The sequence below is a fragment of the Ornithorhynchus anatinus genome, chromosome X2, assembly GCF_004115215.2.
Source record: "Ornithorhynchus anatinus isolate Pmale09 chromosome X2, mOrnAna1.pri.v4, whole genome shotgun sequence".
In the NCBI taxonomy this organism is placed as follows: Eukaryota; Metazoa; Chordata; class Mammalia; order Monotremata; family Ornithorhynchidae; genus Ornithorhynchus; species Ornithorhynchus anatinus.
Window position 1 is genome coordinate 1125807 of NC_041750.1, and position 16361 is coordinate 1142167.

The following is a 16361-nucleotide window of genomic DNA, read 5'->3' on the forward strand; positions in this document are numbered from 1 at the left end:
AGGGTACCGGGAAGGCTGCCAAAATGATGGACAGAGCTGAAAACTTTCTTCCTGTCCCCTGCAGGAACCTGGGGCAGGAGACGATACAGCTTCGAGCAGAACGGGGAGGCAGCTTGTGCAGTGGGGGAAAGCCCAGGGAGGGTCTAGGGATTTGTCTGGAGCCCTGTTGGGGGTCTGGAATGAGTGTCCTGATTGTCCCCCACCTTTCCTCCCACCTCTGGGATCCTATGATCTTGTGGACTTATGACCTCTAGACATCTGATCAGACCAATCTTTCTGCTGAGCTGTTGATGCCCCGCATGGGGAAAATACGGTGTAGCTTGGGGAAGGGATATAGGGGCTGGGGGTCGTGACAATGCCCACTCGGAGCGGTTACCACGGAAACATGGCACTGTGCGATTAGAGATGTCACTATAGAGACATAGGTTCACCAGTTCAGAGCAATTATTGTGGAAACACAGCTCTGCTGGTATTGAGAGGTTACAATGGGAACCCAGCTCTGCCATGCTCGGCACTGTCACCATGTCTGGCTGGTGCATCCTTTGGGTATGAACTGGTGGTGGTTCGGAGGGGTTGTAAACATGGAAACACACCACTGCCAGTTCAGAGTGCCTAGTGGAGTCCCGGAATGGACCCTGTCTGGCTAGGTCATCACCGGTGTCAAACTCCAACTTTGGAAATGCAGGGCGAGTCACAGTAGGGTTTGGACCACCTGACCTCAATCCACCCCATTTTCCCCCCCAGGTCCCACGGGAAACTCCTGGGGTCAGGAGGGGCCCAGGATGGAGACACACGCACACACAAATCTGATGCAGGACTATATTTGGGTCAGAGACACAGTTGAGGAGGTTGAGGACAGAAAGCAGTAACAAGCATCCCCGCGGGATGGGAACTGTGAGAGAGACGTCTCATTAGCCTCTGCAGCAAAGCCTGTAGATGAAGACTGATTGATAGCATCTCCCAGAGATTCGCTCCCCAAGGAAGCAAAATGTCCTGCAGGAGCAAGTGATGATCCTTTGCTGTTCAGGGTCTGTGGAAAGAAGAGACAGATGTTCTGATTCTCAAGTTTGCCCCCACTCTTTAGTTGGGAAAGGTCTCTTTTCCTTTTTCTCCTTTTTTTTTTTAAATAGAGTTGGTTAAGTGCTTACTGTGTGCCAGGCACTGTACTAAGTTCTGGGGTAGGAACAAGGTTGGACAAAGTCCATGTCCAGAGTGGGGCTTACAGGCTAAATTCCCATTTTCAGGTCAGGTAACTGAGGCCCAGAGAAGTCAAGTGACTTGCCCAAGGTCATACAGGAGACAAGTGGTGGAGTCAGGATTAGAATCCTCATCCTTCTGATTCCACTAGAGCAGGCTGCTTCTCCTGTGGCTTTCGCCGCCACTGTCTCCCTTCTGGGGACCCAGGGCCGGTAACCTACGGCTGGGCAAGTGAGGGAATTGGGCAGCCATCCATCAGGCAATCCTGACTGTCCTAACCCTGACCCCTCCACTGCCCCAACTCTCTTGGTCTTCCTTTTATTTATGGGATCGGGGTGCTATCACCGTGGGCCAAGCACTGTTCTAGTGCTGAGTTAGACACAAGTTAGGTCAGACCCAATCCCTGTCCCACATGGGGCTCACAGTCTAAGCAGGAGGGAGAACAGGCACTGAACCCCCATTTTGCAGTTGAGGAAACTGAGGCACAGAGAAGTGAAGTGACTTGCCCAAGGGCAAGTGTGGAGTTAGGATTAGAACCCAGGTCTTCCAGCTTCCAGGCCCAGGCTTTATCCACTAGGGCACACTGCTTAACTGCTTCCTTCAAGTGTTCTGACTGCCTCAGGGGATTCTTTTAAATATTAGTGGCAGTTGTTAAATGTTTACTATGTGCCAGACACTGTATTAAGCGCTGGAGTAGATACAACTTAATCAGGTTGGACCCAGTCCATGTCCCACATGGGGCTCATGGTCTTAATCCCCAATTTACAGATGAGATAACTGAAGCACAGAGAAGTGAAGTGACTTGCCCAAGGTCACACAGCTGGAGCTGGAACTAGAACCCAGGTGTTCTGACTCTCGGGCCCATGCTCTTTCTCCCAGACCATGCTGCTTCCATGGATTGAGCCCTTCTTTGCGCTCTGGCCTCTCCCCTCCCCACACCGTGCCCTTCCCTGTCTCTTTCCGGCCCCTCCCATGGCCGTTCCTCGTACATGACCCAGCCCGGCTGCCCCGACCCTCCTGCCTCCTTTGTCTCCACCCTCCTGTCTCTGTCCACGCTCCAGGCCCTGGGTAGACTGGTTCCCTAGCTCCCTGTCTGGGCTCTGGCCCCAGCGGTCAGGGGCTGACTCATTTCCAGACCACGGGCGCCGGCTCTCTCATCTTCTCCTCACCTGTGACATGGCGGTCTGCGGCTCTGGCAGCCATCAGGGCGGCTGCTGCCTCCTGGGCCTCTGTGGCCTCTGGTCGGCCCGTGGCCTCTTCTGCCTCCTCCCCCATGAGTTGGGCTGGGGTCTGGGCGGCCAGGAAGAGGAGGGCCAGCAGAAGGCCAAGGGTCCGCATGCCGGCTGGTGATCGGGGGCCCTGAGGTTACCAGGGAGGGTAGGGGGGCAGCTGGGTGCTCTGGTGGGGGGATGGGGGGCCACAGGACTTATATTGAGATGGTGGGGGCAGGGCTGAGGGGGGAGGAGTTGAAGGGTGTAGGGCTGGAGGAGATTGGGACATGGCTGAGGGGAGATCAGGCAGGAAAGAGGGGAAGGGATGGAGGGGTGGGGCAGGAGGTGTGATGACTGCCATCGGGGGGACTCCGTGGAGTCTGGCTGGTCCCAGCCCTTCTGACATTTTGGCTTCAAAGGTCTCAATCACCTTGCCCCCTCCTACCTCACCTCCCTTCTCTCTGTCTACAGCCCACCATGCACAGTCTGCTCCTCTGCCGCTCACCTCCTCACTGTGCTTCGTTCCCTTCTGTCCCCCCGTCGAACCCTGGCCCACGTCCTACCTCTGACCTGGAATGCCCCCCTTCCTCACATCTGCCAAACTCACTCTCTTCCCCTCTTCAAAGCCCTACTGAGAGCTCACCTCCTCCAGGAGGTCTTCCCAGACTGAGCCCTCCCTTTCCCTCTGCTCCTCCTCGCCTCCCCATTGCCCCTATTCCCTCCCTCTGCTCTAGCCCCTTCCCCTCTCCACAACACTTGTAAATATTTGTACATATTTATTGCTCTATTAATTTTATTAATGCTGTACATTTATCTATGATTCTGTTTATCTCTTTTGATAGTAGTGATGCCTGTCTACTTGTTTTGTTGTCTGTCTCCCCCTTCTAGACTGTGAGCCCGTTGTTGGGTAGGGATTGTCTGTTGCCGAATTGTACTTTCCAAGAGCTTAATACAGTGCTCGGCACACAGTAAGCACTCAATAAATATGACTGAATGAATGAATGCCATCTGTTCTGTGGGCCAGGCCCAACCAGCAGCAGGTCTTCCCAGTTTCCTCTCAGCTACCACGTGCAGCAGCATTGACGGTGTTGATGACACCTTTACCCATCTCAATTTGGGGGATTCAATTCCCCCTTCCCACATAATAATAATGATAATGTTGGTATTTGTTAAACGCTTACTGTGTGCCGAGCACTGTTCTAAGCGCTGGGGTAGATACAGAGTCATCAGACTGTCCCACATGAGGCTCACAGTTAATCCCCATTTTACAGATGAGGTAACTGAGGCACAGAGAAGTTAAGTGACTTGCCCACGGTCACACAGCTGTCAGGTGGTAGAGCCAGGATTCGAACCCACATCACACCCATCCATCCGGTGTGACCTGTGCTGCCCAGCTGACCTCGGTTAATTTATATTCTTATGTTCCCCGCTAGATTGTATGCTCATCGTGGGCAGGGAACGTGTCTACCGACCTATCTTATTGTACTCTCCCAAGCGCTTAATGCACTACCCTGCGCAGTAAGCTCTCAATAAATATCATTAATTAGGATGATGTGTTGATCCTTCCTCACAACTGCTCCCATCAGCCGTAGTGTCTGTGAACAGTTTGTGTCCACCCATTTGATCGTAAGGCTTGTGAGGACAGGGAATGCAACTGCACCTTCCCATGCTCTTCCTGCAGGAGGTGCTCAGTAAATACCATCGGCGAATGGATTATTGATGGATTGACTGATGGAGGGATTGGCCATCTTGCTCAGATTGACAGAGAGTCAAGCAGCTCCCCACACAGATTCTCAGGTCTTTCTGGGAAAGCCCGCCATTGATTCAGATAATTCTCCCAACCTTCCCTCTAGTGGCTTTGGGGAAGGGTAGTTTCAAGGAGCCCCAAATTCTTGAAACCCAGATTTCCAATTCTTTCTCCAGAAGTAAGCTAGCTACAGTTATGTCCCAACTCGGCTGTCATCCTCGGTTTGGTGCTCGGCCTGGGACGGGGTGTTCCATGGGGAGTTATGTCCCAACTCCCCTGGTTTCTGCCATCGCTGCTACTTTCCTAATCCAGAGCCTGTGGCCGGCTCCGGTCCCTACCTAGCGTTGCTGTGACAGTTGGTCGCCCTCCCAACCGTCCAGGAAATGAGGATGGCCATTACCAATCCCCATCCGCCACCATTTACAACTCAGAGATAGTAGGGCTTCAACCGGCATCCCACTAAATCCTCTGGGGAGACATGATCCCGGTCTTCACTTCAATCTGGAAAGTGGTGTTTGGGGATTTTGCAAAAATTTCCATGAGGATTAATAGATTGATCCTAGAACTGGCTTCAGTAATCTTTGTAGATCATCCCCACCCCTCCCGGGAGTGGAAGATCCTTTTGGGCAAAGAATTTGCCTTGGGCTTCTGTTCTCCTTTCTAATAATAATACTAATACTGGTATAGGTTAAGCTCTTACTACTTGCCAAGCACCGTTCTATGGTTTGGAGTAAATTCAAGTTAATCAGATCCCATATGAGGCTCACAGTCTAAATAGGAGGGAGCACAGGTACTGAATCCCCATTTTGCAGGTGAGGGAACCGAGGCACACAGACTGTAAGTGACTTACCCATGATCACACAGCAGGCAAGTGGCGGAGCAGAATTAGAACCCATGTCCTCTGACTCCCAGGCCCAGGCTTTTTCCCTTAGACTACTCTGTTTCTCTCTTCTGTGTCCTTTCCCTTTAGACCAGGAACCCCATGTGGGACAGGGACGCTGTTCTACTTGGTTATCTTGCATCTCCTCCTGTGCTTAGTACAGTGTCCAGTACATAGTAAGCATTTAACAAATGCCATTATAGTATAAATTCCATCGTCCATCCCAAGCTCTTTTTATTCATTCAGTCTTTTATTGAGTGTTTACTGTGTGTAAAGCACTGTGCTAAGGGCTTGGGAGAGTACAATATAACAACAAACCGTACAATATGACAACAAACTCTTTTACACAGTCATGGGGGTCAAAGACAGGGAGAAACATGGAGGTTCCATGGGGAACAGGGACTCAGAAAGACTCCTCACTTGATCTTACGGCAGCAAATCCTGGCGGTCCGGCCCGATAGCTCGCATTTCCCAGAATACTTCTCCAAAATGTTGCAAGATACCCTGCATCTGCAGAAGGTGGTGTCCAGCTGTTTGGTATCTGTGGAAAAAGAAGGTGCCCAGATTATCCATTTTGCCCCTGCTCTTTGAGTAGAGAAGGGTTTCCCTTCTATTTTCTCCCATTTGGGTTTCTCTGCCATCATCTCTCCCTTCCAGGGGCCCGGAGCCTGATGCCTCTGACCGGGCAAGGGGGGAATTGGGCAGCCATCCAACCGACAGCCAGACGCTCCTAGTTTTGGATCCTCTGCTGCTGCCCCACATTCTCTTGGTCTTCCTTAAGGAGCGCTGAGCACTATCCCTGTCTCTTTCTGGCCCCTCGCCCCCTGCCATGGTAGTTCCCCGTCTACGGCCCAGCCCGGCCACCCCAACCCTTCTGCGCCAGCGACCTCACTTTCCTGTCCCTGTCCTCACTCCCGGCCCCGGGAGGACTGGTTCCCCGGCTCCCTGTCCGGGATCCAGCCCCAGCGGACAGGACCGGCTCATCCCCGGACCGTGGGCTCTGGGTTGCAGACCTCGAAGTCCCCCCTACCCCTCACCCGAGTCATCGCCGTCTGCTGCTCCAGCAGCCATCAGGACGGCGGCAGTATCCTGGGCCTCCGTGGCCTCTGGTTCCTGGATTGTGCCCCCTTTCTCTCCCTCCCCAGTGGGCTGGGCCGGGGTCTGGGCAACCAGAAAGAGGAGGGCCAGGAGGAAGCTGAGGGTCTGCATGGTGGCAGGTGAGTGGAAGTCTCAGGGTCTCAGGAAAGGAAGGAGGGAGCTGGGTGCTCTGGTGGGCAGGACAGGGAGACTTGGGATTTATAGCTGGGTGGCGAGGCAGGGCCCCACCCTCTTTGATGTCTTCTTAGATGTCCCCCCCCCCCCCCCCGCGCCGGGCCAACTCCCCCTTCAGCAGGGGACCCTCCCTGTTTGCTCTTGGTTATCTCTTTCAGGGGGATTCCTCTCCCTGCAACCCAGCAGCTGGCTGGCAGTTGGCTGGCCCGTTCAAAGTGGGGATAGCTGATGGACCGGCCACCTCATTCAGAGAGGCCAGAGAGAGAGAAAAACAGCTCCCCACCGCCCCAGGCAGACATGACCCACAAACCCAAGTCTTCTCTGCAAGGTTCAGGGAAGGGAGAAATTCCCCCAGCATTTTCCCTCCAATATCTACCAGTGGTACTGGGGAGAAAACTGGGGGCCTTTAGGACACCATGTTGCCATATTGACCCCTTCCGCCTGGTCTCCAGAGAATCACACAGAGGTTCCCCCAGCTTTCAACACCCACCTCCAAATCCCTCGGATCAAAGGCTTCCTGAAAACCCACCCCCTCCTATGTCCCTTCCCCGATTAATTCCCAGCATCTTATTATATCAGTAATTTATTTATTTATATTAATGTCTGTCCCTCTAGATTGTAAGTTTGTTGTGAGCAGAGAATGTGTCTCTTACACTGTTATACTGTACTCTCCCAAATGCTTAGTACATTGCTCTGCACACAGTAAGTGTTCAATAAATACGATTGATTAAATCCAAGTCACATCAACACATCATCCTTATCAAGCACTTATATATACCTACTCTTAGTCTCCTGCAGCACTTATGAATATGCATTTATTCAATTGTACGTTCCATTATTTATTTTTATTTCAATGTTTGGAATGACTTTTATATCTGTCTCCCCATTAGATTGCCGGCAGGAAATGTGTCACTTGTTTGTTTTGTACTTTTCCAAATGTTTGGTGCACCACACCCAGTGAGCACTCATTTATTCTGTGGGGAAAATATTCTGGAAAGTTTCCCCTGGGACAATTAACCTATCAGCCACCTGGTCCCGGAAGAAGGTTCTGCTAAATCCTCTGAAACCGCTTTCAGGCCAGGCCATGTATCTGGAAGTCTATCCCACCCAGAGGGAAGATGGGAGGTCAGTGGGACCCTCTATCTCTGGAGATGAAGGGTTGACAGACAGTGGGCCGGACAGGTCATCGCTGACCAGTCCAGGTGAGACCTTGTGCCTTTCAGGGACACCGCCCACCCAGGCCCCACCTCCTGCCTTCTCCATGTCACACCGGGATAGATACTGGTGCACTCCATCCTCCCACTTCATAGATCATCAGCCTTCTGCCTCCTCTCCAGTGCCCGGGAGAGCCCCTTGAGCCGCCAAAATGAAGACCCTCTGCCTGCTCTTTGCCGTCCTCTGCCTGGTCACCTGGACCCAGGCCCGGGGGGCTGAGGTCGAGGAAAACCTCACGGCCCAGGATGGAGAGGTAGACATTGCTGGGGACAATGGGGATGTCCAGCTGACGCTCAACACTGATGACTTCGAGTCCTTCACGCTCAAGACCCTCACTCTAGGTAAGAATGAGTCGGAAAGGGAGCTGAAGGCTGGGGTGTGGGAGACACTGGAGCTCAGTGATGGGAGTGCAGGGGTCTAGGCAGCCCTCGAGTCCAGGGAGCAGGTGGCAGTGGGGGAAGGCTGTGTGCACCACCCATCTCTCTGGCACCTGTGCATCTCTCCAGCTCCCAGTCTGAATCCCCCAAACGCTCTGCTGGTCCAGCTGATCGTGAGTCTCCCCACCACACCTGGACCAACTCAAACAAGGGGTTCTCCTGGACTAGGAAGCGAGAGCCCCCTCATGCCCCGCCCCTCCTCCCCTGGCTGGGACCTCTTGCCCCCTACCCAGAATGCATATTGAACTGCTCCAGAGAGGTGGTGGGCAATGGAGCAGGGGGAGGGACGGGACCAGAGCCATCCACGCAGCCCTCCTCCCTTACCTCCCCATCAAGATAGACCTCCTTAACTGTGAATGGAGGACACCCCTGCTCCCCATCCCCACTCTTGTCACCCCCTACTGCCCGGAACAGATAGCCTTGGACCTGTCCAACCCCTTCTGCGTAGGCAGAGATTCAGACCCTGGGGATTCTCATCTGCCCCGCCCTGCCCGGGCTCATCAATGGCCCAGGGGAAATTAGGGACTCAGGAGAGGGAGGCATCTCCTTAAAAAACCTGCTTCCCTGGGCCTGAGTCTCCTTGGTCTCCCCAGTGCTGAAGGAGAAGCTGGACGGTGGAGGGGATTAGATGCTTCCCATGGAGAAGGAACAATACCCCTACACATACACACACACACTCACATACACAAATGCTCTTTGAGTGCCTGTGCCAAGTCAGGACAGAGGCAGAGAACTGTGATGTCTGAAACCAAGGCAACAGCCAAAGTCCAGAGAAGTGGTTGGAGGTGATGATGGTGGTTTGGCTGTTCCTGGGAGATTCTATGGCAAAGATCGGAGACACCAGCAACAAAGCAGTCATCCAGGCCGTGCCCTTGCCTCCAATCAGAGCCACACATATACCACTGCAGGTCTTATTATTATTACCATCATCATTAATTAATAATCAACAAATAATGATATTTGTTAAGTGCTTGCTACATGCCAAGCACTGTACTAATCCCTGGGGTGGGTACAAAATCAGGTCCTATAAAGGACTCATGGTCTAAGTAGGAGGGAGAACGGGTATTGAATCCCCATTTTACACATGAGGGAACTGAGGCCTGGAAAACTGAAGAGACTTCTCCAAGGTCACACAGCACATAAGTGGCAGAGGTGGGATTAGAACCCAGGTCTTCTGACTCCCGGGCCTGTCATCTTTTCACAAGGCCATGCTACTCCCCAGCTGGTCAGCTCCAAGGTCCCTGAAGGCACCCACCTGTCCATCCTGGGAGGCAGCATGGTGTAGTGGATAGAGCACGGGCCTGGGAGTCAGAAGATCATCCCGAGCCCACCACTTATCTGCTGGGTGGTCTTGGGCAAGTCACTTCACCGTGCCTCAGTTTCCTCATCTGTAAAATGGGCATTAAGACTGTGAGCCCCATGCTCGACAGGGATTAGTCCAACCCGATTTGCATGTATCCACCCCAGTGCTTAGTACAGTGCCTGACACATAGTAATCACTTAACAAATATCACTATTATTATAATAATTATTACTATTATTACTATCCTGGGCTGGGAGCTCTTCCTTGACCTCAGCCCCCTGGGCCTGGGTCCGATGGCCAGACAGAAGAGTATCTTCAGCAGGGCAAGTCTCCTGTCCGATCTGGAGTCCATTCACTCCTTGGCCCTCATTAAATAAGTAGGGGAGAATGAGTACATGACTCTGAAAGTCTTCCCTCCCCGCAGGTCATCCCAGGGTGAAGCGTCATTCCTGTGTTTGCAGGCGGATTTGCGCAGCTCGGCAAGTCCGTAAGGGGCGTTGCAGCAGACGTCGACGGATCTGCTGCCTCTACTGAGGCCGCAGAGGCGAGAAGGCAGAGAAACAGTTCTTAAGAGTTGCAACCATAAATCAGTGGCTACTAATTGAGTGCCTAAAATAAATCCTCTACCAGCATAGAAACCTCAGACTCGTTCTTCTAAACCTCCACTTCTTAGCGCGTTCTGGGCATGTTGAATAAGTTCCTTGTTGGTCCAACCCACCCTAACTAAATTCAAGGCTCTCTGAAAACCTGGTTCTTCCAAATGGAGACATAATTCTGATCTCCACGCCCTCCCACCTCTGGATATATGTCATGTGTCGACTACCTCTTGAGATTTCCCACTGGTCAGTATGACCTCAGCATTTCCCAGGTCTGTCCCCTTCTTCTCCATCCCAGTCACCACCATGACCCAGGAGCTTTTTATATCCCACCTTGACAACTTTCTCTTCACTGACCTCCCTGGCTCCAGACTCTACCCTCTCCAATCCATAATTCACTCTTCTGCACATCTAATTTCCCCCAAATAGAGTTTTGGGCAATCTTTCCACTCCTCAAAAACCTCTAATGGTTATCCGTTCACCTCGGCATAGAGCAGAAATTCCTGATCACTGGCTTTAAAACACTGTCGGCTCTTTCCCTCCCACCTCTCCACTCTCTTCTCCAAAAGCACCCCAGCTTGTACTCGTCATTCCTTCACATCCTACCTTCTCTCTGCACCTCCTTCTCAAGTCTCCCCACTACCATCCCAGGCTCACTCCTTTCCTCTTGCCTGGAACTTCCTCCCACTTAAAATGTGACAGATCACCCCTAAAGCCCTCCTGAAATGTCCTCCTCCAGTGGGCTTTCTTCAATTAATCCGTCTTCTCCCCAGTACCTCCTCCCTTCTATCAACTCAGCACCTAGGGACTCACAACCTCTCATCTTGCTTTTGTACAAACTGATTTCCACACTCTACTAGTTGAGCAATTATTCCACTTACCTAGAAGTTATTTCTACTAATTTTATGGTACTCACCCAAGTGCTCTGTACAGTGCTTTGCACACAGTAAATTCTGAGATTTATCAGTGGCTGTCATTGTGGGAACTCCCATTGTTTCCTTCATTGAGATCCTGATTCCTTTTTCACTCATTCATTTATTCAAAAGTACTTACTGAGCTCCTACTGTATATAGTGAGCTCCCACTTTGTATATAGAGCACTATACTGGGCACCAACATGAGTAAAATGGTACTTATTGTGTGCAGGGTGTTGCACTGGATGCTGACTCTGGGCAGAGCATTGTACTGGGTGTCAAGTGTGTGCATGGTGCTGTACTGGAAGCCTCCTCTGTGTATGGCACCGTGCTAAGTGCTGGGGAAGAACACCAGGATGTTCTCCAGGAAGCTCACGATCTGAGAGCAAGTTGGGGACGAGGAAAAGGGGGATTGCAATGGACACATAAGGGGAGTTTGAAAGGACAAAGTTGGCAAGATAACACAAGAAAACCAGCACCACAAGAAAAGCAATACTGAGTGTTCCAGAGAAAAGAGCTGTGCTCAGCCAGTACAGTTTAGGACAGTCCAGAGGCCAACTGGGTGGACCACTCAGTAAATCATATTTACTGAGCAATTGCTGAATGCAAAGCACTGTACTAAGCATTTGGGGGAGTATAATATAACAGAGCTGGTAGATGCATCTCCCTGCCGCACACCCTCTGCCTTTGAAACCTACTTGAATGGAGAGTTTTAAAAACCCATTTCTCAGCTGTTTGACCTTTAACCGAGGCTAGATCTGTATTCCATTTGCACAAGCTGTCAATTCTGAACAAACCGCGAAACATAAGACTTTGAAGATTAAATATGCAGACAGAAGAATCTACTTCAAAACCTTTCTATTATCAGTACATATTTACTTTGCTACTTGATCATGGAATTGTTTTTATGAATATCCTTTCAGACAGGAATAAAAAACACTGGGTTATTGGGATCAAGACACTTCTGCTCCAAAGGGGGAGATAGACTTTGAAATCAATCTATCACTGGAGTTTATTGCACACTTACTATGAGCAAGCATTTGGGAGAGTACAATATCTACCAGTCAGTTGTATTTATTGAGGGTTTACTGTATGCAGAGCACTGTACTAAGCGCTTGGGAGTGTACAGTATAACAGAATGTACACCCCAGAAACCCTCACCTTCTTAAGGAGCAGCAGCAGCCAAGAAGAAAAGCAAGTAATAAAAGAAAACAACATCTGTATGTCTCGATACCTAGGAGGCTAAAGCCCCGTGATGAATCCCCTTTGCCTGCCTTAATACATGTGTCTTTTTTTGACTTCCTGTTCTCCCAGCCCTCCTCATCTTCGCCTTTAAAAAGTTCCGGATGACAGGCTTGGGCAGGGAAATTCTACACCTGGTGTTTCCTATCTCTCTGAGGATCTTCCATAGTTTTTTTTTTGGGGGGGGGGGTGTTTCCCTTAAATCCAATTCACCTTTAACCCTCTGACCCCAAAGAAAGAGATCCTAGATTCTTGGTCAGTCAATCATATTTATTGAGCACTTGCTGTGTGTAGAGCACTACACTAAGCACTTGGGTGAATACAGTATAACAATGAACAGATGCATTCTGTGCTCACAGATTAGAGAAGCAGCTCGGCTTAGTGGAAAAAGCACAGGCTTGGTGGGAAGAGCCCGGGCTTGGGAGTCAGAGGTCACGGGCTCTATTTCCGGCTCCGCCACTTAGCAGCTATATGACCTTGGCAAGTCACCGTCTCTGTGCCTCAGTTCCCTCTTCTGTAAAATGGGGATTAAGTCTGTGAGCCCCACCTGGGACAACCTGATTACCTTGTATTTACCCTAGTGCTTAGAAAAGTGCTTGGCACATAGTAAGCAACTAAAAGTACCATTATTATTATTATTATAATCCCAGCTCTGCCTTGTGTCGGATCTATAATCTTGGGGAAATCACTTAACATCTCTGAGCCTCAGTTATCTCATCTGTAAAAAGTGGGGGTTAACAGTGTGAGCCTCATGTGAGACAGGGACTGTGTCCAACCTGATAAATTTGTACCTACCCCAGCGCTTAGAACAGTGATCGGCACATAGTGAGTGCTTAATGAGTACCATTATTATTCTAATTAGAGGAGAGACAGACATCAATATAAATAAATTATACTTGAGTGATGTGGGGTGGGGGGGATGCAGAAGGGAGTGGGAGAATAGAAAAGAGGGCTTAGTCTGGGAAGGTCTGTTGGAGGAGATGTGACTTCAGTGAGGCTTTGAAGAGGGGGAGAGTTGTTGTCTGCTGGATATGAAGAAGGAGGGCATCACACATGGACAGACAGGTCAAGGCCTGAAAGTCTGCCCCACCCAGAAGGATGATGGGAGGTGAGCAGGGCCAGTGACCTCTGGAGATAAGCGGTTGGCAGATGGCAGGCGAAAGAGGTCGTCACAGACTTGTCCCAGTCACACCTGGTGCCGCCCCAGCAGGAGGATCACAGAGGCAACAGAGAGATGTTGGGGCCACTTCCCGGTCCCCGAGGACAGTGCCTGCTCAGGCCCCGCCTCTGGGCCTCTGCGGGCCACGCCGGGATAAGTCCTGGCCCACTCCAGACTCCTGTTCCACAGATCGTCAGCCTCCTGCCACCCCTCCGGTGCCCAGGAGACCTCTGTACAACTACCAACATGAGGACCCTCTGCCTGCTCTTCTCTGTCCTTTGCCTGGCTGCCCAGGGGGCTGAGGTCAGAAAAGAGCTACCAGACCAGGATGGACAGGTGGACATGACCGGAGCCCTGGGGCCGACTAGCTGATGCGAAACACTGATGCCTCCCTAGAGCTTCGTGCTCGAGACCCACTCTCTAGATGAAAGAGGGCCAAGTCCTGGGGTTGGGGGAGGTGGGGGCTAGGAGAGGTAGGGGCTGGAAGTGGGGGTGGAATATAGAGCTGCTGTTGTGGGGACAGATTCTGGTTGCCTTCCAGTAGAGTTCAGGAAAGGCACTCTGCAGTGCACTGTTTTCTAAATGCCATGCTAACCCCCGGTTAACCCTTCCCCTCCCTATCGTCCTCTTTTCATTCATTCATTCAATCCTATTTATTGAGTGCTTACTATGTGCAGAGCACTGTTCCTCCTCTTCCCCACCTTCCCCTCCTCCTCTTCTCATCCACCTCCACCATCTCCTTATCGTTCCTTCAGAACATCTCAAGAATCTGTCCTTTGCTCTCCTTCCAAACTATCACACTGATCCAAGCACTTATCATTTCCCACTTTTACTACTGTACTGTATCAGCCTCCTCACTGACCTCCCTGCCTCCGGTCTCTCCCTCCTCCAATCCATACTTCACTCTTGTGCCCGGATTATTTTTCAAAATAACCCTTCAATCCACATCTCCCCACTCCTCAAGAACCTCCAGTGATTGCCCATCTGAGGCCTTTAAACCTGGTTAGTCTCCAGCCAGAGAAGAGGGGCCAGATCGGGGAAGATGGACAGTGGGATATTGGGTGATCATGGCCCTCACCCAATCTAGATCATTCTCTCTGTCTCCCCTCGAGGGTGACCGGGGAAGTGGCCAAATATGAGGCTAGACTGTAAACTCACTTTGGGCAGGTAATGTGTCTGTGTATTGTTGTACTGTACTCTCCCAAGCATTTAGTACAGTGCTCAGAACACAGAAAGCACTCAATAAATACGACTGAATGACTGACTGTCTGAACCCCAGAGCAGTTGCAGTCATGGTTTTCCCTTCACCTCCTTCTCCTCCTCTTTCTCCTCCTCCACCATCTCTTCCTAATCCTCCCCTTCCTCCTCCCCCACCACCTTCTTTAAGGATCCTCCTCTTCCTCTTCGTCCTCCACCTCCTCCTCATGTTTCAAGGAGTAGTAAGCTCAACCCCACCCAGAGTTTCTCATCCCTCTGAACATCTTTCACGGTTCTGGAGGGGGCGGTTCCTCCGAGGTCCATTTCACCTTTCAACATCTAACAATCCTACACCCCTGATTCTTCCCTCTTCATCTCCATTCTGGGCTGCAGAATGGAAAAGATCCCTAAATCCCTAGTCACACATGGACAGACAGGTCACGTTTCTGGATGTCTTCCCCCCTCAGGGAGATGATGGGAAGTCAGTAGGGCTGGTGATCTCTGGAGATAAAGGGTCATCATATGGAAGGTGGGAGAGGTCATCACTGACCAGTCCAGATCAGACCTGGTCATCACAACGACATAAGAGGGATGTCTGGGACACTTCCGGGTCCCCTGACCCCGCCCACCCAGACTCCGCCTCTGAGCCCCTCTAGGCCACCCCAGTATAAATCTGGGCCAGCTCAGACCCCGTTCCAGAGATCATCGGCTTCCTGCCATCAGCTTCCTCTGGTGACCAGGAGAGCCCCCCCGAAGCTACCAACATGAAGATCCTCTACCTGCTCAGCTCTGTCCTCTGCCTGGTCTCCTGGACCCTGGTCCAGGGGGCTGAGGTCAGGGAAGAGTTCCTGGTCCAGAATGGACAAGTGGACATGGCCAGAGTCCCTGGGGCTGACCAGTTGTCGCTGAACACCGATGCTCCTCAGAGCTTCGTGCTCAAGACCCCCTATCTAGGTAAGAGCAGATCAAGTCCCGGGGGTGGGGAAGTTGGAGGCCAGGGAGGGGGAATGGGGAGCTGCCCTAATACCATTCCAACCTCTGATTAACACTCTCTAGACCACTGTCCCCTCTTGCTCCTCCTCCTCTTCTTCCTTTTCTTCCTCCTCTTCCTCCTCCCACCTGCCTTTTCCTCCTCTTTGTCACCTCCACCTGGTCTTCTTCCTGCTGTTTCTCGCCTCCTCCTCTCCCCCATGATCTAGGGGTGGAGGGGAGGGGTGGTGCAGTACTGTCTGTATTTGATTTGAGAGCCCCCACCCCTAGTCCCCATTGCACAGTTTCGACACTCACCCCTCTGTGCCAGTTGGACGGGTGGGCAGTCAGCGGCTGGCTTCTCCAGCCAGGGCCCCAGCTGGGTTGGGATCCACGGGTTGAGGGCTTGCTGAGCAGCCAACCGGGACCCGTGGATTCTCCTTTTGGCAGGTGTCCATGAGGCGAGGAGCTGTTTCTGTCGCTGTAAGCCAAACTGCTTGGGTCCAGAAGCCCAGATGGGGACCTGCAACAGTAACAGACGCCTCTGCTGTAGGTGCTGAGCCTGTTACATCAGCCAACGGCCACTTCCGGACCTCCAGTGGAATCACCCACCTTTCCCTGCTGTACTTCTACTATGAGACACATCTCACCTCAAGCCCTGGAATTGCAAAAGACAGATCTTCACCCTCTCGGAGTCCCAGAAGAATTATGTTCTTTCCTGGGGGTCTAAGATCCTCCTCTACTCTGTTCCCACCCACCTCTGTCAATCTGTCACTTAATAAAAACGATAATAATAATAACTGTGGTAGTTGAGAAGCAGTGTTGTCTAATGGACAGTGTCATTAGGTGTCAAAAAGACCTGGGTTCCGATGCTGGCTCCAGCATTCTTGTACGCTGCGTGACTTTGGGCACATCATTTAGCTTCTCTGTCTCTCAGTTATCTCATCTGTAAAATGGGGATTAAGACTGTGGACTGTGAGCCCCACCTGGGACATGGACTGTGTCCAACCTGATTATCCTTCT

At 51.5% G+C, this 16361-nt stretch overlaps 2 protein-coding genes across 3 annotated transcripts; one reads left to right on the forward strand and one right to left on the reverse strand.

Annotated features, from left to right (window-relative positions):
* Window positions 1-805: 805 nt before the first annotated feature.
* Window positions 806-6272, reverse strand: LOC103168722 (defensin-A3). Of its 2 annotated transcripts, XM_029053113.1 has the most exons (3): window positions 6073-6272; window positions 5456-5576; window positions 806-1030 (listed from the first exon to the last, which is right to left on the reverse strand). In XM_029053113.1, the coding sequence occupies exons 1-3, from the start codon at window positions 6242-6244 to the stop codon at window positions 1024-1026; spliced, it is 300 nt and encodes a 99-aa protein (XP_028908946.1). In that variant the 5' UTR covers window positions 6245-6272; the 3' UTR covers window positions 806-1023. The 2 variants fall into 2 exon arrangements, with proteins under 2 accessions (XP_028908946.1, XP_007661568.1); XM_007663378.3 differs by lacking the exons at window positions 5456-5576; window positions 6073-6272 and adding an exon at window positions 2367-2594.
* Window positions 6273-15045: 8773 nt separating this feature from the next.
* On the forward strand, window positions 15046-16138 carry LOC114807392 (defensin-A4-like). Its single transcript, XM_029053112.2, has 2 exons — window positions 15046-15323; window positions 15789-16138. The coding sequence occupies exons 1-2, from the start codon at window positions 15134-15136 to the stop codon at window positions 15896-15898; spliced, it is 300 nt and encodes a 99-aa protein (XP_028908945.1). The 5' UTR covers window positions 15046-15133; the 3' UTR covers window positions 15899-16138.
* Window positions 16139-16361: the final 223 nt, after the last annotated feature.

Bases quoted from the DNA above. Each gene is read 5' to 3' on its own strand.
- LOC103168722 (XM_029053113.1), bottom strand. From the start codon at position 6,244: ATGCAGACCCTCAGCTTCCTCCTGGCCCTCCTCTTTCTGGTTGCCCAG. The intron at 5,577-6,072 runs GTGAGGGGTAGG...CTTTTTCCACAG, and splicing joins AGCAGACGGCGATGACTCGG to ATACCAAACAGCTGGACACC.
- LOC114807392 (XM_029053112.2), top strand. From the start codon at position 15,134: ATGAAGATCCTCTACCTGCTCAGCTCTGTCCTCTGCCTGGTCTCCTGG. The intron at 15,324-15,788 runs GTAAGAGCAGAT...TCCTTTTGGCAG, and splicing joins GCTCAAGACCCCCTATCTAG to GTGTCCATGAGGCGAGGAGC.